The sequence below is a fragment of the Gracilinanus agilis genome, chromosome 6 (genome assembly GCF_016433145.1).
Source record: "Gracilinanus agilis isolate LMUSP501 chromosome 6, AgileGrace, whole genome shotgun sequence".
NCBI classification, from domain to species: Eukaryota; Metazoa; Chordata; class Mammalia; order Didelphimorphia; family Didelphidae; genus Gracilinanus; species Gracilinanus agilis.
Window position 1 is genome coordinate 287,454,158 of NC_058135.1, and position 20,690 is coordinate 287,474,847.

Below are 20,690 nucleotides of genomic sequence, written 5' to 3' on the forward strand. Positions count from 1 at the left end.
GGGGAGGGTGGGGGGGTGCTGGCAGGACCGGCTGGGGTGGGGGGAGGGGGTTGAGCCCCAGAAGAAACCTAGGGGAGGGCATGGACAGTGCCCACAGCCTGCTGGCAGTGCCAGGGCAGTGCCAACAGCCCATGGGAACCATGTCCATGCCCACCCAAACTCCTTCCATAGGCACCTAGAGGAGTGAGGCTAGGCAGTGCTGCTCCAGCCCCTTGGCAGGGGGGGAAAGCACTGCCCCTTGCAAGCCATAATCTACCCCCAGGGTTGGGGGGGCCTTGTGGAAGCCATAAAGGGGGTAACTGGGGAAATTGGGGTGTCAGGGGAGAAGTAAGAGATCTCAGGGAGGTAAGGGTTGAGGGGCCCCAGCTTCCCCTTTGGTTAATGCTTTTTGCTGCTGCTTGGCCCTCCCCCACCCCCCAGGGGCCTGGCTCCCCCCTTTAGCAGAGCCAGGGCCGGAAAACAAGGACCCCTGAACCCTTCCCTCCTTGCCATTTATATTGGGCATTATTACTGCCCCGAAACTCCAATCCCTCTCTCCCTTTAAAGCAATAAATCAGAGCTGGCTCCTCTCCTCCCCTCCCCTCCCCAACCTTCCCCTGGAGCTGGGCCGAGGGGTGATCCCAGACCCCTGGGGAAGGGGGGAGGGCCACAGCATCTATTCTATCCCCTGCATAGCAATAACACTATATTTATTTTTAGGGTTTGGATCTGAGGGAGGAGCAGGGGCCACTGGGGTAGGGCCTAGGCTACCTCCCAGGACTGAGTGGGGGAACAGAGCTGTACAGAGACTCTATTTTAATGTATATTTGCTGCAAAGAGAAAAACATGCGTTCGGTTTTGAACCTTTAATGAGGAAAAAAAAAATATAACAGCAATCATACCACCCCCGGGGCTCTGTGTGGTGTGGAAAGCCAAAGTGGCCACAATGGGGGGGGGGGTAGGGGGGAGGTTCCAGGCTAGCACGTGGCCTCCTCGTCACTGAGCAGCATGTTGGGGATGCCTCGGCTGATGGGGAACAGGCGTCCAGATTCTGGGCACTGCAGGGTGCCTTCCACTACCTCCACCTGCGAGGGACACAAAGCTGTCAGTTACTAAGAGCCGCCCGCTGCCAAGGACTTGCCCCGAGGTTGGGTTCCACTGGGCAGCCCCCTCACCTCCAATAGCACATGGTGCACCTTGCGCAGAAACTCTTCATCCTTTTCGTAGCCCTCGGCCAACTGCCTAGGCAACTCGGACAGGTGTCCTAGCTGCAGGGAGGGGAAAAGACGGCTAGGCCCGGGGGCCACGTCCCCATCTATTACCCTGCTGCTCCCGCGGCTGTTCAGGGGGTATCCTGTCGCCAAGCTCCCCCACACTAGTCTGGGCTGCGGAGATCCAGGGATACCTGACATCGCTTTGCACTTACACCCTACCCCCACCCCGAGCATAACTTCTGTATCCCGAGCTCGGGAGTGGGCACAGATAAGGACATTGACAATAGAGATACGTGACCACCGAACCAGCCTGGTGTCACGGTGCCTCCCCCCTCCCCTCCCCGCCGCCGCCCGCTTGGTGCCGGAGGCTCAGGACTGGACCTCCCGAGCGCCCATTGCACGGACGAGGCTACTGAGGCTGGCGGCGCATGGGCGCTCACGCTCTCGGCCGCTTCCACCAGCGCCGTCCACTCCATCTTAGGGATCATACGCGTTACGAAATCCGGGTTGAAGTCCACGGGGCTCACGCGGATCTCGGTGGCCTGCGGGGTGGGGGTGGGGGTACACAAGGCCGTTCACGGGGGCCGCCGGCCCGCCAGGGCCCCTGTCCCCCGACCCACTCCGCCTCCGGTACCTGGATGCGCAGAGGGAAGCCCCGGGGCCCCACCCCACGCACGTGGGAGCTCAGCAGGTTGTGGGTTAGCAGCTTCATCTCTGACTGCGCGCGCACAGTGGGACCGGAACCGGAACCGGCTAGACAGATGCCCTCCTTACACCACTTCCGTCTCCTGCTGATACTCTGCTCCACTGTCGGCCACTTCCGGAGGAGGCGAGGCTTCGCCTGTCTCCAAACAGGATGTTGCTGGGGTAGCCGCTGTCCCATGCCTTCGAATTCCGGAAACTCCTTCTTTCCCCGCCCCCAGATACAGATAGTCCCGTTAGATGCTGGAGCGCATGCGTCCGCCGCATCCAAGCGGGATGCTGCAAGGGGGCGGGCCCTCCGATCGGGCCTGCTACCGGGAGCTTGTAGAGGAATTTCAGTGCAGAAATGTTTGCCTCTAGGTGGCGGAGTGGAGAGTGAGCCGGGGGAACTGAGGGAGGGAGAGCGGGAGGGAAACCAAACCGGTCTTGAGTTCAAATTCCACTTAAAAAAAGCCCCTTTACCTTCAGCCTTAGGGTCAATAATATATATTTGTTCCAAAGCAGAAGAGCAATAAGGGATAGGTAATGGGGGTTAAGTGACTTGCCCAGGGTCACACAATTGAGAAGTGTCTGAGGTCACATTTGAACCTAGGATCTCCCATCTCTAGGCCTGGCTCTCAATCCACTGAGGCACCCTGTTGCCCCCTCAAATTACACTTTTGACACTTTATGGCAGTAAGTCCTTCAGCTGGTTACTCAGCCTATCCCGGCCTCAGTTTACTTATCTGTTAAATTGTAATAATAATAGTGCCTGGCTCCCGGGATTGTTGTGAGAACCAAATGAAGTAATAATAAAAGCTAGTTTCTACTTAGCATTTGTGCAGCATTACAAATATGGCCTTATTTAATCCTCACAACAACTCTAGGACGAATGCAGTATTATTATCAAAGGGGCAGCTAGGTGGCATAGTGAATAGAGCTATGGGTCTGGAGTCAGGAAGACAACTCTTCCCAAGTTCAAATCTTGCCTCAGATACTTTGTAGCAGTGTGACCCTGGGGGAGTCACTTTGCCTTGTTGGCCTAAGTATCCTCATCTTTCAAATGAGCTGGTGAAGGAAATGACCAACCACTCTAGGATCTTTGCCAAGATAACTTCAAACACAGTCTGATATGATTGAACAAGGACAGCGTGAGGGGATAGCTCTCATCTTACAGATAGGGAAATGGAGACTTACAGAGGGGAAGATTGCAGATTGAGACCCTTCAGTTGGAGTCATCAGTTAAGAAACTGTTGAAAGCCGTTATATGTAAAGAGCCAATTGGAGAAATAGGGTCAAATTTAGGGCCTGTTATCTGGATTCCCTACATGACCAATCCAGGCTGAGGCAGTCTTTGTGTTTGGTCCATGTCACCTGAGCCCTGAAAAGCTCTGGTACCAGCAGGTAGATTAATCCAAAAACAACTTGACCCCTCCAAGAGGCTATTAGGAGTCATTTAGAGAAACAGAGTCTGTAATAGATGTTTTATCTGGATCCCATTACAAAATCATCGGCAAGTAAAACTGCGAGTATGATTTTTCTGCACTGCATGTCAGGCTGCAGATAGAATGGACCATCTAAGGTAAAAATCTGAGGCTCCTCTTTTGACTCATTTTTAGATCCCCACATTCTCTCAATATTCTTATTGGAAAGCTTTGAGTCCTTAACCAGACCAGCAGCTACTGAGTTAACAATTCCTCTCCTTGACAATTTCTCTCCTTGATAATTAAGAAGCCTGAAACCTAAAAAATATATTACTTAGATAAGGACTGGAGCCGGACAATTTAGTCCAGACTATCTGACCAGGTGCAGATCTGTAAATCAAGGCAGAACGCAATTAGTAAACATCTCCATGAAATTTATTTCTGCTTCCGAAATTATCCCCTACTAATTGGTGGTTGGAACTTGGCCCTTGTCTTTGCACCCATATCTCTATTTTTTAGGCTTTAATGAATTGTGTATGATTTATAACCCCCTTCACAGCTATGATTCTTTCTTTGTGTTCTTTGTTTGAAACCAGTATAAAATAAAGTCAAAAATCCCATAGCGTGGGATCAGCATGGGCTAACCTCTAGTTTGGCTGTTCTCAGTTTCTTTTTCCTGTCTTAGCAATCCGACGCCGTAAAACGCCACTCAGGATCCCTACCATATAGAGCTGGTCCTCTATAAGAAACATTTATTAAAGGCCTTCTACATGCTGGAAACTTCAAAGCTCTGGAGATACAAAGAAAGACCAGGAACATTCCCTGTTGTCAAATTGCCATTTTACCTTCCCAACATCTCTCCAACGTGGTCCCTTCTCTTTTCTGACACCGCCCCCACCCTAGTCCTTTTCTATCACTTCACCCTGGACTATGGCTATAGATGCAGGGGGTGCGATGTTTATCTCCCTGTTGCTGATCTCTCCCCACTCCAGTTTGTCTTTCATTCAGCCACCAAATTGATCTCTCCAAACTTTAGATCAGACTGTGTCATCTCCCCTACCCAATAAACTCTAGTGCAGGGGTCAGCAACGTATGGCTCTTGAGCCATATCTGGCTCTTTCTGCAGGAGCCATAAAGTAACTAACAGTTTACGCATGCCATCGTGCGTCACGTGATACGTCACGTGATCCTTTCGGTACCTCGACTATCTTCTAAGATAGAAGCTCCCTCATTGATATTCCCGCACGAGAGGAATCCTGGTCTTTGGTTCGGCTCGGTAAGTGTGTTGTGTGTTCCTCCTCCTGCCCTCCTTTTACTCTTTCCACACCTGTTACTGACATCTTGGGGTTCTGTATAGTGATTGATCACTTTTGTCTACATTCTCTACCCCTCTGCCTCTGATTTACATGGCTTTATCTCAGTGCATTCATGGGGTCTGCACTCCCTATTTGTGGGATTGTTATTGTTTTTAACTTTTCTACCTGCTCTTAAAGGGGAACTAGAGTCATCTTCACATATGCTGCATTAGTGAGAAGCATTTCTCCCCAGTAGTTGTTTCATTTGATACAGAATGATTGAATAGGCAGCACTGATAAACACCTGTACCAGGAAATGTGTGTGATGTGTCCTGGCCAGTTTTCCATGAAAAGGTACCCTCCTCTCCCACTACTTACTAATGCCTACACACAAGTCATGTTATTTTCTGTAATCTCCTGATCTCCTACTTAATTTATGTGGCCAAATGGCTTAACCAGCAGGCAGGCAGCTTTTTCTTCTCCTGTTGCCTGACTTGAGAGAGGGAGAGGAAAAAGTATTCTTCCCTGAATTTTTCTCTCTTTATTTCAGCAATTTTCTTAGTGTAAAGGAGTTTTATATGTATGTGTGCAGTTATATCAGTACTATAGTGCCCCATTAAGTCTTGTTTTTTGATTAATAATCAGCAAAACCAGGCAGCACCAGAAGTCACATTAATGTACTTTATTCATCATTGGTTAGCACATAATAACGTTATTAAAAATAGTTCAGAGACTTATTGTACTTTAAAAGTGTTGTTCTTACATAAAATGCACATATTTACTTGTATTCAGTGTTACACATATTGTACGGCTCTCATGAAATTACATTTTAAAAAATGTGGCCTTCATGGCTTTCACGGTCAAAAAGGTTGCAGACCCCTGCTCTAGTGGCTCCCTATTTTGTCTCCAGAAACATAATTAAAATGCTCTGTTTGGTACCTAACCCCTCCTGCTTTTCCAATCTTCTCATATCTTACTCCCAGACTCAACTCTTTGATTCAGTGACACCAGCCTCGAAGGAGACATTATCTCCTCACTCAGGTCTTTTTCTCTGGTTGTCTTTCACGTCTGAAATACTCTCCTTCTCATCTCTTCCTCCTGCCTTTCTTGACTTTCATATCTCCTCTTCCACAAGAAGACTTTCTCCTGATTCCTCTTAATTCTAGTGCTTTGCCTTTGCTGATTTTCTCCAATTAATCATCTATAGCAGTGATGGTGAACCTATGGCACAGGTACCAAAGATGGAATACATAGCACTCTCTGTGGGCACTCAGCCACCCTCCCTCACCACTCCCCGACCCCCAAGGTGTTACTAGAAAGGCAGAGGGACTAGGGAGAAGTTGCACTCCTCCCCCTCTCTACCATTTTTTCACATCCCTGCCCCTCTGCCCAGCAACCCAATGGGACTACACAGGGGTTAAGGTGGGTGGCTCACAGGGGGCAGAGCTGGAGGGGAGTGGAGCACTCTAGTCACTCCCCTCTCTACAGTCACCGAAGACATTCCTCACTTCACCTACCCCTTTGTCCAGCAAGTCAATGGGAGGGCTTTGGGGTGGAAGGGTGCACTCTGTCTCTAAAGGGTTTGCCATCACTGATCTATATAGTTTGCTTGTGACCTTCCCCCATTAGATTATGAGTTTCTTTAGGGCAGAGGGTGTCTTTTGCTTTTCCTTGTATTTTTGGTGCATAGCCCAGTGCCCAGTACATAGTAGGTGGCTAATCATTTGACCAAGAGTCTATGGAGGAGACAGCATGCAAACAGCTTGTACAAAGAAGCTGTAGTTAGGATTGGCTGGGGTCAGTCTCAGAAGACTGGAAAGGTAGGGGAGGGTCTAGTTTATTGAGGGGATGGAGGTGACATGGTTGGACCTGAACTTCAGGATGGTCAGTTTGGTGGACTGGAAGCAGCAGACACACCTGCAGGGTATTTCAATAGAAGGAAGTAGAAACTCCAACTTTAGGAGGCTTCTAAATCTCAAAAGGCAGGAGACACGTGGTACTAGGGCTGGAAGGGATGAAAGGACCAAGGGAAGGCTTTTTTTTTTTTTTTTTTTTTTAAAGAATGGAGGAGCCACAGTTGCGTTTGTGGGCAGTAGGGCAGAAGGTGAAGACAGGAAGAGATGGAAAGTAAGTGCCAGAGTGGTGCTGGTGAGGGGGCAGAGAGCTGCAGGAGATGGATAGGAAGGGGTGAAATGGGAGAATGGAATGGAATGACATGGGACAGAGTGGGATGGGATGGGATAGGACAGGGTAGGATGGCACGGCTTGAGCAGGAGGAGGACCACGTCATCCTGTGAGTTGGGAGTGAAAGAGAAGAGAGAACCGAGAAAGAGGAAGAAGAGGCAGCTCCTGGTGTGTGTTCAGGACCTCCAGGAGACCTTCAGCTGAGAGGGGGAGCCGTGGCGAGTCTGAGCGGGGATGAGAAGGCTGGGAGGGGCGGCTTCGATGAACGAGTGGGGCGACACTGGAAGTCTTTCTTTGCACAGATGTTTTCTTGGCATGTCCAAACGCTGGACAGTCCCCAGGGATCTGCCAGGTGCTCCCTCCTCGCAGGTCACATGCCAATCACATGCTCACCAGCGGCGTTATAGAACAGTTGTGGTAATCTCAGCGGAGGGAACGGCACAGCCGGACCAATGAGCGGCGAGCTCCGCCCGTAGTTTTGCCCCGCCCCCTAGCTGCCCTGCCAATGAGAACCGACCTGGGGGCCGCCCTCGTCCTGCTTCTTCATGCAAATAAGGAGTCCCTGCAGGGGCGGGGCTGCAGCCGGGGGCGGGGCATCCGCGGAGCCGGGCGGGGATGGGGCTGGCCGGGATACTCGCCCTCGGGCGTCGTGCTGGGCCCGCATTTAAAGGGGCCTCGGGAATTGCCCTTGCAGCCCAGAGCTTCTCTGCCGCGTCAGTCCGGACCCTGCGTAGTGCGCCTGCAGCCATGGCCCCGATCAAGGTGAGTCTCGACCCCTTGACCTTGTTTTCCCCTCCCCCATCGGCCCCCATCGGCCCCCGGGTCAGTGACTCGCTTCTTGGCATGGCGTCCCCCTGGACCTCTCCGTCTTAGAAACCCTTCTTACGGTCTGACCCTCCCCCATCCGTTCCCTCATTCTAGATCCCGCCTTGGGGGCTGAACTGCTTTCTAGACTGACACCCCCTCCCCTTCCCTGGTGGCCAGAGCTGTCCAGGTAGACTGCCCCGCCCCCCTCTCCTATAGCTGTGCTGGCTGTGGACTGGATTCCACAGCTGACCCCGTGCCCGTCACTGAGCATCTTCCCGGGCCCTAAACAGGTGACCGCTTATTGAGCGATCCCATCCAGGTTTCCCGTTTTACCCTGGAGGAAGCTTTAGGTGCACATTCAGGTTACAAAGTCAAAGGGAGGCATTTTCCCTTATAGACTTGTGGACGCCCTGGATTGCGCTGCAATCCCCAGCCCCACCCACTGCAGCCTGGGCATCTCCTATCTAGACTGATCCTTCCCTTGGCGGACTGACCCTTTCCTGGTCAATTGAGCACCCCTCCCCCCGGGGGACCGATGCCTCATCTGGTTTAACCTGAATCCCACATAGACCCGGTGGGCTCCTCTTTGTCCTGCTGTTGCTCTTAATCTGAGACATATTCATCCAGCTCCTGCCCCATCTGCCCAGCTTGGATGGCAGGGACCGAGATCCCGGCAGGCTCAAAGTCTGAGTCCCACCCCGTTCTCCCGGGGTCATTGTTCTCAATTACTTATTTCTCTACCCCCGGCTCTCTGCCTCTACACCTAATTATTCACTGTTCCCGGCTTGCTCCGCTTCGGAGATTGGGACCTGTTGGGGCGTGGGGGGTGGAGAACGGGTGTTTTTTAGATTTTGTTACCGAGACGCGGCACCATCCATCTTGGAGCCCATTCCTCCTCCCATTCCTCCTAAAGCCCAGAATCCTAGTCCCTTTGTCTTCTACCAGCCACAGTTAGCCGTGGGAACTCCGGGGGGGGCAAATCCCAGAACCTGGCCAGACTTTGCTCTCTTCTTTCCAGACTCCAGGCTCCCTGCTCTCCCCTCTCCTCCCCATCCTACTCCTTTCCCAGAACCCCAGGCTTTGGTCTTGCCCCACAGAAGCTATTAATCTACGTTATGCAATACCTGCTTGGCCACAGAAAAAACTCCCAAGTCACCAACCGTCCTCCTGATGCCCAAGGGAGGGGTCACAGCTTCCTAGGGGTGGGGATAGGCTGTGGGATGATCCAGCCATCTCTAGGGTCAGGGAAGGAATCAGGAAATTGTCTTGGGGATCCCCCCCTTTTTTTTTTTTAAACCCTTACCTTCCTTCTTGGAGTCAATACTGTGTATTGGCTCCAAGGCAGAAGATTGGTAAATGTTAGGCAATGGGGGTCAAGGGACTTGCCCAGGGTCACACAGCTGGGAAGTGTCTGAGTCCAGATTTGAACCTAGGACCTCCCGTCTCTAGGCTTGGCTCTCAATTCACTGAGCTACCCACCTGCCCCTGGGTGACTCCCCTTTTTGGTCCCAGGGACGGGGGTTGTGAACCTCTCCTTGGCTTCCCAGCAGGCTCTGGTAGCTTTTGCCCATTCATGAGCCCTTTCCTCTAAGAATGAACTCTGAGCTTTCTCCTTCCCAAGGTGGGTGATACCCTTCCATCTGTGGAAGTATTTGAGGGAGAGCCAGGCAAGAAGGTGAATGTGGCAGAGCTGTTCAAAGGCAAGAAAGGGGTGCTCTTTGGGGTCCCTGGAGCTTTCACCCCAGGCTGTTCCAAGGTAAGGATATGATGCCTAACAATGAGAACTGGCTGTCTTAGAGTGAACTGAGCTCCCTTGTGAAGCCCCCAGGCTCCAGAGGAGGGGTGACCCCTTGTTTTAGGGATTGGAGAGGGATTGGTTGATGGAGGACCAGTTGAATTGGATAGTCTGTCCAATCTCTTGGGACTGAGAAACAACATCCTTCTGGGATCCTTCGTGATCCAAGGAGAAATGGAGGAGAGATGGGGAGGGTCTGAACAGGAGCAGCCTGGGAGATAGGAAGGAGAAGGAAGGCTGGGAGGATGTGGGACTGCTAAGCCCTGGGCTCTCTTCCCCTAGACCCACCTGCCTGGATTCGTGGAGCAGGCTGATGCCCTGAAGTCCAAGGGGGCCCAGGTGGTGGCCTGTCTCAGTGTCAATGATGTCTTTGTGGTCAGTGAGTGGGGCCTCTCACACAAAGCTGAGGGCAAGGTGAGGCCATGGGGCAGGGGGCATGGGATGGGGGTGGGGCTGAGGAGAAGCCTGACACCTGTAAGATTAAAATTAGTATCCAATAACTCCAAGTAGTATATTTTATGTGATTTATTAATAACCACTTGAAGTAGAAAAAATGCAAGAACCAAAGTAGAAGCCGGAGTAAAGACATGGGAGTAAAGACCTTCTCCTGCCTGGCACTCCCCGAAGCAGCGCCACAAGCGAAGATGGGGGCGTGGGGGGGGGGGAGAGAGGGCGGAGCTCCACAAAACTTATATCCTCCCTATGTTAGCACGTATGTGAGAAGGAACATGGGAAGCTGGGATTTAGAGTCCTGGGGAGCAGATTCTAATTATGCACACCCCACCACCCCCTTTTGCCTCCTCAGGTTCGGCTCCTGGCTGACCCCTCAGGGGCCTTTGGGAAGGTAAATGTTTGCTATCACTGTTGGGGGCTGACTTGGGGCAGGGGGTGCCAACCACTCTAGCTGGGAATTGGGGTCCCCTGGGACCTGGCTCAGAGGCGGGTGAGGCAGGGGAAAGTCAGATAGGTGAGTCCAGTTCGGCCCCTTCCCAGGTATGGGGCCTTGGATAAACCCCTTTCCCTCTTGGGCTGATCTTACTTTCTTCAGTTGTGAAATGAAGGGCAGACAGAAGTTCCCAAGAAAGCAGGGCTTCGGCCACAAAGGGGGAGGAGGCAGGGAGGGGCCGGTCTTTTCACAGGGGTTCCTTGGTGACCTCGGCCTCTCTCCCCAATTTGGGCCTTCCCTCTCATAGGCAACTGACCTGTTACTGGACGACTCCCTCGTGCCCCTGTTTGGGAATCGCCGTCTGAAGAGGTGAGGACTGTGGAACCCTCTGTTGGGAGTCCCTAGCCTGAGTCTGGGCCGCCCTGGGCCCTGGGTATCTCCTGACTCCACTCTCCCCATTGGCCCCCAGACTCCCTTCTTGGGCTCTGATACTCTTCAGCTCCCCATCCTGAGTCCTCCTCCCCCCCCTCCCCGGGCCCTGTATACCCCTGATTTCCTTTGATCTTCTGCAGGTTCTCGATGGTGGTGCAGGATGGTGTTGTGAAGGCCCTGAATGTGGAACCAGATGGCACAGGCCTGACCTGCAGTCTCGCCCCAAACATTCTGTCTCAGCTCTGAAGCCTCAGACCAGCCTAGGGGCCCTTTCCACCGAAGGGCAACCTTGGGCAAAGACCGCACGATTGGCATTGAGTCCAGCAGCTTGTCTGGATGCTCCTCTTCAAGCTTCTGCAATAAAATATTTCAGTTTTCTGCCTCAGTTCTTTCTGCTGTGGAGGAAGTTTCTGTCTATGAGGGCTGTCGTGGGGCCTGCCCTCAGGGAGGTTACCCTGTGTAGGAGGCAATGGCAGGCCAGCCTTGCACAGAGTAACATGCCTGGGCCATAAACAGAGAAACAGACTGGTTTGGACTTGCCTGTAGTCCAAGTCTGGACGTTTCTCCTTGGTGTGGGGAATCCCGTGCAGGGTCTGGGCTCTGGCAAAAGTAGGACATTTTCTACCCTTTAAAGGCCCTGAGCATAGAGCCTGCTTGGGGGCCCTAGTGTCCTCCACTTCCCCAGATCTCCCGCAGCCCCTCCATCATCCCGGGCTGCTCTCCCTCCTAGATCCTCCATGCTTACCTTACCTGCGTCGCTTACCTTGTCTCGATCATTTTTCTCCACCTCTCTTTCTCTGAGCCTCTTCCCCTGTGTCTATACACATCCTTAGAACTTCCAGATGCAAAGAGTTTCCTCTGTCCTGACCGGCCTAACAATGATTGCTCTGTCTTTCTCCCAGGCCACTCACTCCACACTGGGTCTCTGGCTGGCTTCAGGCCCAGCATGTGGCCCAAACAACTTCCATCTTCACAAAAAAAATAGTCCCATCTTTAAAATCAAGGGCCTGGCTTCAGATACTTCCTTGCTGGGTCACCCTGGGCAAGTCACTTAACCCCCATTGCCTAGCCCTAATCTTCTGCCTGGGAACCAATACACAGTATGGATTCTAGGATGGAAGATAAAGGTTAAAAAATGGAACAACAACTGCTTTTCTGTGGCATCGGACCCTGGCCCGCTCTCCTCTCTCTTGGCTTCTATGACCTTGGATTTCAGGCTTCTCCCCCAGCATCTCCTACTGCCCTAAGTATTGTTTTTATCTTTTATCTGGGAATCTTTCCTTCTCTTCTTTCTCCTCCTCCTCCATTTGAAATGGAGCCCTCCCTAGTAAGAAAGATCATTTTTGGGATACGGCGAGTACATTTGATGCGGTAGGCAGCATTCCGAAGCGGTGGTCCCCCACTCTTCTGTGTAGGGGGGAGAGCAAAGAAATACAAAGAAATAGTCCCTCCCTGAACATCGAGGTACAAACAATCTCTATAGCACATATTGGAAATAAGACAACAGAAGGGAGCATTAGAATTAAGGGGGTGCAGGAGAGGCTTTGTGGAAGGTCGGATTTTATCCAGGACTTGAAGGAAGCCAGGAGGTGGAGATGAGGAGGGGAGGGTGTTCCAAGCATGGGAACCGCCAGTCCACAATGCCCAGTTTTTGAAGAACAGCCAGGAGGCCAGTGTCTGGTGTTGGAGAATAAGGCATTTGTCTTTCATTTTCAAAGAGGACCAATGGCATCACAGGAGGATATCTTTTTTTTTTAAACAAATTATTTTCCCATTTTTATTTTTTTATTCCAATAACAAATTTATACATAGCTTTTCCAAAGTTATATGATTCCTGCTCTCTCCGTCCCCTGTTCCTTCCCCCTCCCGGAGTGGACCAGCAGCAGTTCCACTGGGTTATACCTGTGTTATCATTCGAAACCTAGACCCACATAAGCAAGTGATAAATCATGTTTTCATCTGCATTTCCACTCCCACAGTTCTTTCTCTGGAGGTGGACAGCTTTCTCTCTCCCAAGTCCCTCGGACTGTCCTGGATCATCGTTAGCGGCAAAGTCGATTACATTTGATTGTCCCACTGGCATGGGCATCGCACCCCCCAGATTATAGAAGTGTTTCAGGCAAACTGTAAGCAGCGAAATCCTTTGCTCCCTTCCATCCTTGGGATTCCTAACCCCAAACATCTGATAACTCCTATAAAGCCCTGAGAGGATTAGCTTCCTTGGATCATCCTTTAGATTTGAGATGGACTGAGAGTCACACCTCCAGGCTATGCCTTCATGCCATTGGGTTGTATCTAAGACAATTATCTGTCCTGTCCCCTAAACAATGAGGGTCACCCCCTATGTCTTCAGGCAGACCCGGATCAGATGACCAACCCGCCTCCCCATGCCTCAGTACATACCACTCTAGGGTCATGTCTTTACTGTTGTAGAATATAAAGACCCCGGAACTGATGTCATCTCCTGGCCAGATACAACATTACCTTCTAAATTAATAAATTTCTCTTTTTATTTTTAAGCTAAGTTTCGGAGTCTTGCATCCTTGCAAAAGGTACCCTTCCCGAACCCCGGAGGGTTCACCTCAAGCCCCCCCAACATCTCTAATCTTTCAGTGATTGCATACAGTGTTCTTCTGGTTCTGCTCATTTCACTCTGCATCAGTTCTCGAAGGTCTTTCCGGCTCTTTCTGAACTCATCCTGTTCATCATTTCTTATAGCACAATAGTAATTCCATCACCGTCATATACCACAGTTTGTTCAGCCATTCCCCAATGGAGGGACATTTCTTTAGTTTTAAATTCTTTGCCACCACAAAGATCGTGGCTACAAATATTGTTATACGAATAGATCCTTTCCCATTTTTAAAAATCTTTTTTTGTGGACAAACCTAGTAGCGGTATTGTTGGATTAAAGGACAGGCATTCTTTTAAAGCCCTTTGAGTATAATTCCAAATTGCCTTCCAGAGTGGTTGGATCACTTCACAACTCCACCAACAATGCATTAGTGTCCCAATTGTGCCACATCCCTCCAACATTTATCATTTTCCTTTACTGTCAAATTGGTCCATCTGCTAGGTGTGAGGTGGTACCTCAGAGTTCTTTTGACTTGCATTTCTCTAATCAAGTGAGATTTAGAACATATTTTCATGTGATTATTGATTGTTTTGATTTTTTCATCTGAAAACTGTCTTTTCATATCCTTTGGTCATTTATCAATTGGGGAATGACTTCCATTCTTATAAATTTGACTTAGTTCTTTATATATTTGAGAAATTAGACCTTTATCAGAGAAATTTGTTACAAAAATTTTCCCCTAGTTTGTTACTTCTCTTCTAATCTTGGTTGCATTGGCTTTGTTTGTACAAACTCTTTTACATTTAATACCATCAAGATTATTCATTTTATGTCTTATAATATTCTCAACCTCTTGTTTGGTCTTATATTCTTCCCTTCTCCATAGATCTGACAGGTAAACAATTCTATGTTTCCCTAATTTCCTTATAATATCACCCTTTATCATCTACCCATTTTGACCATATCTTGGTATAGCATGTGAAATATTTATCTATACCTAATTTTTGTCATACTGTTTTCCAATTTTCCCAGCAGTTTTTGTCAAAAAGCAAGTTCTTATCCCCAAAGCTGGGATCTTTGGGTTTATGAAACATTAGCTTGCTAATGTTTATTTACCCCAAGTCTTTTCCACTGATCTATTTCTTAGTCACTACCACATCATTTTGATGATCAGTGCTTTATAGTACAGTTTAAATTCTGGTACTGCTAGGCTCCCATCCTTCACATTGTTTTCACTAGTTCCCTTGACATTCTTTACCTTTTGTTCTTCCAGATGAACTTTGTATTATTTTTTTTCTAGTTCTATAATAGTTTTTTGGTAGTTGGATAGGTATGGCACTATTTTAAATAAGTAAATTAATTTAGGTAGGATTGTCTTTTATTATATTACCTTATCCTGCCCATGAGCAATTAGTGTTTTTCCAGTTGTTTAGATCTAGTTTTATTTGCACAAAAATTGTTTTGTAATTGTGTTCATATAATTCCTGAGTTTGTCTTGGCAAATAGATTCCCAAATATTTTATATTGTCAAGAATGATTTTGTTTTGTTTTGTTTTATTTTATTTATTTTAAAACCCTTACCTTCCATCTTGGAATCAATAGTGTGTATTGGCTCCAAGGCAGAAGAGTGGTAAGGGTAGGCAATGGGAGTTAAGTGACTTGCCCAGGGTCACTCAGCTAGGAAGTGTCTGAGGCCAGATTTGAACCCAGGACCTCCCATCTCTAGGCCTGACTCTCACTCCACTGAGCTACCCAGCTGCCCCCTCAAGAATGATTTTAAATGGAGTTTCTCAACTGGTTTTTGCTGGAAATATATAGAAATGCTGATGATCGGGGACAGCTAGGTGGCTCAGTGGATTGAGAGTCAGGCCCAGAGACAGGAGGTCCTGGGTTCAATTTTGGATTCAGATACTTCTTAGTTGTGTGACCTTGGGCAAGTCACTTGATCCCCATTGTCTAGCCTTTACCATTCTGACTTGGAACCAATACATAGTATTGATTCTAAGACTGAAAGTAAGGGTTAAAAAAAAAAAAAAGAAATGCTAATGATTTATGTGGGTTTATTTTGTATCCAACAACTTTGCTAAAGTTATTAATTATTTCCACTGGCTTTTTATTTGATTCTCTAGTATATAGTCTATCATCAGACCACCTGCAAAGAATGACAGTTTAGTTCCCTCATTGCCTACTTTAATTCCTTCAATTTCTTTTTCTTCTCTAATTGCTAAAGCTAGTGTTTCTAGTACAATATATATTTTTTTTAATCCTTGTACTTCGGTGTATTGTCTCATAGGTGGAAGAGTGGTAAGGGTGGGCAATGGGGGTCAAGTGACTTGCCCAGGGTCACACAGCTGGGAAGTGTCTGAGGCCAGATTTGAACCCAGGACCTCCCATCTCTAGGCCTGACTCTCACTCCACTGAGCTACCCAGCTGCCCCTTCTAGTACAATATTAATGACACAATGGGCATGCTTGCTTTATTCCTGATCTTATTGGGAAGGCTTCTAACTTGTCGCTATCACAGATGATACTCGCTGATGGTTTTAAAGAAATACTGCTTATGAGTTCGAGGAAAAGCCCTTTTATTTATAGGAGGATGTCTTGGCTTGAGCATGAATTGGATTAAAATGAGGCAGAGTTGGGCAAAGCCATCAGCCTCACTCTCCTTTCCAGAGTTATCCAAGTCCATTGGCAGGACAAAAGTCAGGATGCCTGGCTGTGGTCTGGGATTCACTGGATGACTCCTGACTCTGGCATTCAAGGCCTACAAATCAGTCTCCAACCTTTCTGTCCAGACTTATTTCCCCTTCACATCTTCTTTATTTCAGGGCCTGGACCCTCCCCTCCTCTACATTCTTACCCTATTCTTTCCTTCTTTCTAGATCTTTGCCCCCTTACCTCGCATGCCTGGAATGGATCTGCTCCACTCTGTGCCTCCACCTGTCAATGTCTTCCTTAGAGTATTGATCTTAGAGTCTGGAAGACGTGGGTTCAAATCCTGCTTCAAATACTAGTTGTGTGACTTTGGGTGAATTATCTAACAGTTCTGAACCCCAGTTTCCTTTCCTGTAAAAGAGGGGACTGGACTCTGACTCTAAAAACTTTTCCAGCTTTAAATCTATGATTCAACGATCCTTCCTTCTGGCCTAACTCAAATATCACTTTTTTTCACGATGCCTTCTCTGACGCTTGCCCAAAGTCAGGGCTAAATAAATAAGTGCTCCTTGACTGACTGGAAAATAGTTATTTTTCCCATCTTGGGTTTTTCACAGCCTTTATCTGAATTTCAGTTTGTTTGGACTTATCTCAGCCTCCCTTGTTAGAAAGTCGGCAAGGTGTGGCAGATGCTTGGAGTCAGCCCCGACCTGCCTCTGGCATTAGTAAGGCAGGAAGACAAGTCCTTTAACCTTCATCCACCTCAATATTCTCATCTATAAAATGGGACAATACCTAAAGTGCTCAACACAGGGCTGTTGGAAGGATCAAAGGAGAGCATGTAGTTCGTGTAAGCCAGGGAAAATAACACTGTTTAAAATTAAGTTTTATTTTATTATTATTTTTTAAACCCTTCACTTTTGTGTATTGGCTCCTCGGTGGAAGAGTGGTCAGGGTGGGCCAGGGGGGTCAAGTGACTTGCCCAGGGTCACACAGCTGGGAAGTGTCTAAGGCCAGATTTGAACCCGGGACCTCCTGTCTCTAGGCCTGGCTTTCAATCCACTGAGCTACCCAGCTGCCCCCTATTATAATAAATATATATTTATTTATCATAAATATATATAAATATAATAAAATTATATTTATTTTTAACATTCATTAAGAAAATGAGTTCTGAATTCTCTCCTTCTCACTCACCCCTCCCCTGTCCATTGAGAAGGTAAGAAATGTGATATCAATTATACATGTGAAATCATACAAAGTAGCCATGTTGCCACAATAAAAGAAAGAAAAATAAAGGCAGTGAAAAAAATTCTACTTCACTCTGGACTCAGATAGCCATTGTTTGTTTCTCTGGAGGTAGAGAGCATTTTTCATCATGAGTCCTTCCTGGAGTCATTCCTGTTCACATGGAATTCCTCCAGTTTATTATTCCTTTTAGCACAATAGTATTCCATCACCAGCTCATACCACAATTTGTTCTGCCCTTCCCCAATTGAAGGGCATACCCTTGTTTTCTAGTTTTTTGCCACCACAAAAAGCATAGCTATAAATATTTTTGTACAAGTCTGTTTATCTATGATCTCTTTGGGGTACAAACCCAGCAATGGTATGGCTGGATCAAAGGGCAGGCAATCTTTTAGCACTCTGGGCATAATTCCAAATTGCCATCCTGAATGGTTGGATCAGTTCACAACTCCACCAACAATGCATTAATGTCCAATTTTGCCACATCCCCTCCAACATTCATTACTCTCCCCTTCTTTCATTTTAGTCAATCTGCTAGGTGTGAGGTGGTACCTCAGAGTTGTTTTGATTTGCATTTCTCTAATTATTAGAGATTTAGAACACTTTCTCATGTGCTTATTGATAATTTTGATTTCTTTATCTGAAAATTGCCTATTCATGTCTCTTGCCCATTTATCGATTGGGGAATGGCTTGATTTTTTATACAATTGATTTAGCTCCTTGTATATTTGAGTAATTAGACCTCTGTCAGAGTTTTTGTTATAAAGATTTTTTCCCAGTTTGTTGTTTCCCTTCTGATTTTGATTGCATTGTTTTTGTTTGTACAAAACCTTTTTAATTTAATGTAATCAAAATTATTTATTTTACATTTTGTAATTTTTTCAAACTCTTGCTTGGTTTTAAAATCTTTCCTTTCCCAGAGATCTGACAGGTACACTATTATGTTCACCTAATTTACTTATAGTTTCCTTCTTTATATTCAAGTCTTTCACCCATTCTGAATTTATCTTGGTGTAGGGTGTGAGATGTTGATCTAGACCTAATCTCTCCCATATTGTTTTCCAATTTTCCCAGTAGCTTTTGTCAAATAGTGGATTTTTGTCCCAAAAGTTGGGCTCTTTGGGTTTATCATACACTGTCTTGCTGATGTCATTTACCCCAAGTCTATTCCACTGATCCTCCTCTCTATCTCTTAGCCAGTACCATATTGTTTTGATGACTGCTGCTTTATAGTACAGTTTAATATCTGGTACTGCTAGGCCAGTCTGTCTCTAAGGCAACTCTTTGGAAGTTTCATTGTATTGTTTCCTACTCATTGCATTTGTCAGATTAGGAATAATGTTAAGCGGCCGGATAGAACATTTCAGGGGGCTGCATCTGGCCCGCCACCCTAGTTTGCCCATCACTGTCTTAGATCATTGTAGTGCTAAGAGGAGGTGAGTTTTTCACAGTTGAACTTTGTATGATATTGCTGTTACCGTGAACAATGTTCTGGTTCTGCTCCCTTCATTTTGCGTCAGTTCATATAGGTCTTCCCAGGTTTTTCTGCAATCACCCCTTTGCCATTTCTTATAGTACAACAGTGTTCTATCACAACCATAAGCTACAACTTGTTCAGTCATTCCTATTGATGGGTATCCCCTCGATTTCCAATTATTTGACATGCCCAAAAGAGCTGTGATCAATGTTTTTGTAGGTGTAGACGCTCTTCACCTTTCCTTGACCTCTTTGGGCAGCCCACCAAGTAGTGGTGTTGCTGAGTCAAAGGGTATGCCGTAGTTCCAAATGGTGCTCCACAGGGGTCAAAATGGTTTTCCAGAATGGTTGGACCACTTCAGAGCTCCATCAATGAGATATCAAAGTGTCTGTTGCTGGACAGTCCTGCCAACATTGGCCATTTTCTCTTTTTTCATCTTCTTTTGAGGCACTTTGGAAATCTTAGCTCTCTGAATAGAGGCCTGCCATTATCCTTTTAGGGGGAGGCAACGTCATGGTGGGAAGCAGCATGCCTGGGGGATAGAGGGTGACCTTTGAATCAGGACGACCTGAGCTGAAATCCTGGCTCTGGCACCTTGTTGTTGGGCGACCCCACTAGGCAAATCTTTTTATCTCAAGTGCCTCAGGTGACTCTGGGCCATAAATCGCCCGGCAGTTGCCCATCTGATTTGGGAGAGGGAATTCTCTTATTTGGATTTTAGATTCTGAAGAAATCCCAGGTTCTCTCCATTATCAGGATATCACAATTACTCACGCAATGGTCCTTCCCGCCCATTAATTTATTGTTTATTTTTAAAAACAAACTCTTACCTTCCATCTTTGAATCAATACTCTGTATCAGTTCCGAGGCAGAAGAGGGGGAATGGTTAGGCAATGAGGGGGTTAAGTGGCTTGCTCAGGATTACCCAGCTAGGAAGTGTCTGAGGACAGATTTGAACCCAGGACTTACAGTTTCTAGGCCTGGCTCCCAATCTATTGAGCCACCTAACTACACTCCTCCCCCCCCTTTAATTCATAAGGCGTTGTTAGTCTCAGCCTGAGCATAGGGCTCTCTGCACCTCATAGGTGCTCAATGAGTACTTCAGAGGGTGCCTCTCCACAGCAGCCAGATGACATCCCAATCCCTTATATAGTCTCTGCTCCCATGATCCTCGCTCTGTGTCAGGAAAAAGGGCCCCATGTAGGATGGCTGCTGGGGCAGATTATGTCCACTCTGTTCCCACCTCTGCCTTGCAAAGCTCTCACGTATTCCTTGGAGGTCCTGCTCCAAATACTGACTTTGTGTTTGCTCTCATCAGACATCTTCTTGGGTCTGCTCTCCCCCATCCTCTGCCCTGCGCTGCCCCTTCCCCTTCCCCACCCCCAACCTTCTAATCAGCTGGAGGAAGCTCAGATAGTTGGGAAGATGGGCTACCGAGTAAGGCCTTTTGGTCTAGGAGATGGAGAGCTGGACTAAGTGTCAGCAGGACCTTAGCTCGATGACTAGTGTAGCCACTCCCAAGTGGTGAGGGGGTGAATCACTGAGTCTTACTCTATGTAATCCATGGTGCCTAGTGCCTGAATTCAGGGCCACACAGGGACCAGGACCATTGGTAGTTTGTATCCACTTAAAAAAAGGGGAAAAAGGGGGCAGCTGGGTAGCTCAGTGGATGGAGAGCCAGGCCTAGAGATGGGATGTTCTAGGTTCAAATCCGGCCTTAGACACTTCCCAGCTGTGTGACCCTGGGCAAGTCACTTGACCCCCATTGCCTACCCTTGGCACTCTTCTGCCTTGGAGCCAAAACTCAGTATTGACTCCAAGATGGAAGGTGAGGGGTTAAAAAAAAAATAAAGAATAGGCCTACATTTCCCTTTTTGTCTCATACAGATCTCCAGTATCATGAATGAATGAAGTGCTTAGCCCAGGCCAGGCTCTGGGCTGAGTGATGGGGATTCAGATAGAGGCAATCCTTGGCCTCAAGGAGGAATTTATGGCTTATCTGTGGGTAGTAACGGCCAAGGATGAGACTTTAGTTCTAG

The 20,690-nt window shown here is 47.8% G+C and overlaps 2 protein-coding genes across 3 annotated transcripts; one reads left to right on the forward strand and one right to left on the reverse strand.

Annotated features, from left to right (window-relative positions):
• Nucleotides 1-830: 830 nt before the first annotated feature.
• Nucleotides 831-1,969, reverse strand: TRMT112 (tRNA methyltransferase activator subunit 11-2). Of its 2 annotated transcripts, none has more exons than XM_044680348.1 (4): nt 1,828-1,969; nt 1,634-1,735; nt 1,155-1,229; nt 831-1,064 (listed from the first exon to the last, which is right to left on the reverse strand). In XM_044680348.1, the coding sequence occupies exons 1-4, from the start codon at nt 1,903-1,905 to the stop codon at nt 957-959; spliced, it is 363 nt and encodes a 120-aa protein (XP_044536283.1). In that variant the 5' UTR covers nt 1,906-1,969; the 3' UTR covers nt 831-956. The 2 variants fall into 2 exon arrangements, with proteins under 2 accessions (XP_044536283.1, XP_044536282.1); XM_044680347.1 differs by having other exon boundaries at nt 1,155-1,247; nt 1,828-1,952.
• Nucleotides 1,970-7,373: 5,404 nt separating this feature from the next.
• Nucleotides 7,374-11,082, forward strand: PRDX5 (peroxiredoxin 5). Its single transcript, XM_044680561.1, has 6 exons — nt 7,374-7,539; nt 9,206-9,340; nt 9,662-9,793; nt 10,185-10,223; nt 10,573-10,634; nt 10,838-11,082. The coding sequence occupies exons 1-6, from the start codon at nt 7,393-7,395 to the stop codon at nt 10,941-10,943; spliced, it is 621 nt and encodes a 206-aa protein (XP_044536496.1). The 5' UTR covers nt 7,374-7,392; the 3' UTR covers nt 10,944-11,082.
• The last annotated feature ends 9,608 nt before the right edge of the window (nt 11,083-20,690 follow it).

What these genes read in the sequence shown, in the direction of transcription:
- PRDX5 (XM_044680561.1), top strand. Translation starts at nt 7,393, where the DNA reads ATGGGGCTGGCCGGGATACTCGCCCTCGGGCGTCGTGCTGGGCCCGCA. An exon ending in TCACCCCAGGCTGTTCCAAG is followed by an intron (nt 9,341 to 9,661) that starts GTAAGGATATGA and finishes CTCTTCCCCTAG; the next exon opens with ACCCACCTGCCTGGATTCGT. An exon ending in GGGAATCGCCGTCTGAAGAG is followed by an intron (nt 10,635 to 10,837) that starts GTGAGGACTGTG and finishes GATCTTCTGCAG; the next exon opens with GTTCTCGATGGTGGTGCAGG.
- TRMT112 (XM_044680347.1), bottom strand. Translation starts at nt 1,905, where the DNA reads ATGAAGCTGCTAACCCACAACCTGCTGAGCTCCCACGTGCGTGGGGTG. An exon ending in TGGTGGAAGCGGCCGAGAGC is followed by an intron (nt 1,248 to 1,633) that starts GTGAGCGCCCAT and finishes CCCTCCCTGCAG; the next exon opens with CTAGGACACCTGTCCGAGTT. An exon ending in TGCACCATGTGCTATTGGAG is followed by an intron (nt 1,065 to 1,154) that starts GTGAGGGGGCTG and finishes TGTCCCTCGCAG; the next exon opens with GTGGAGGTAGTGGAAGGCAC.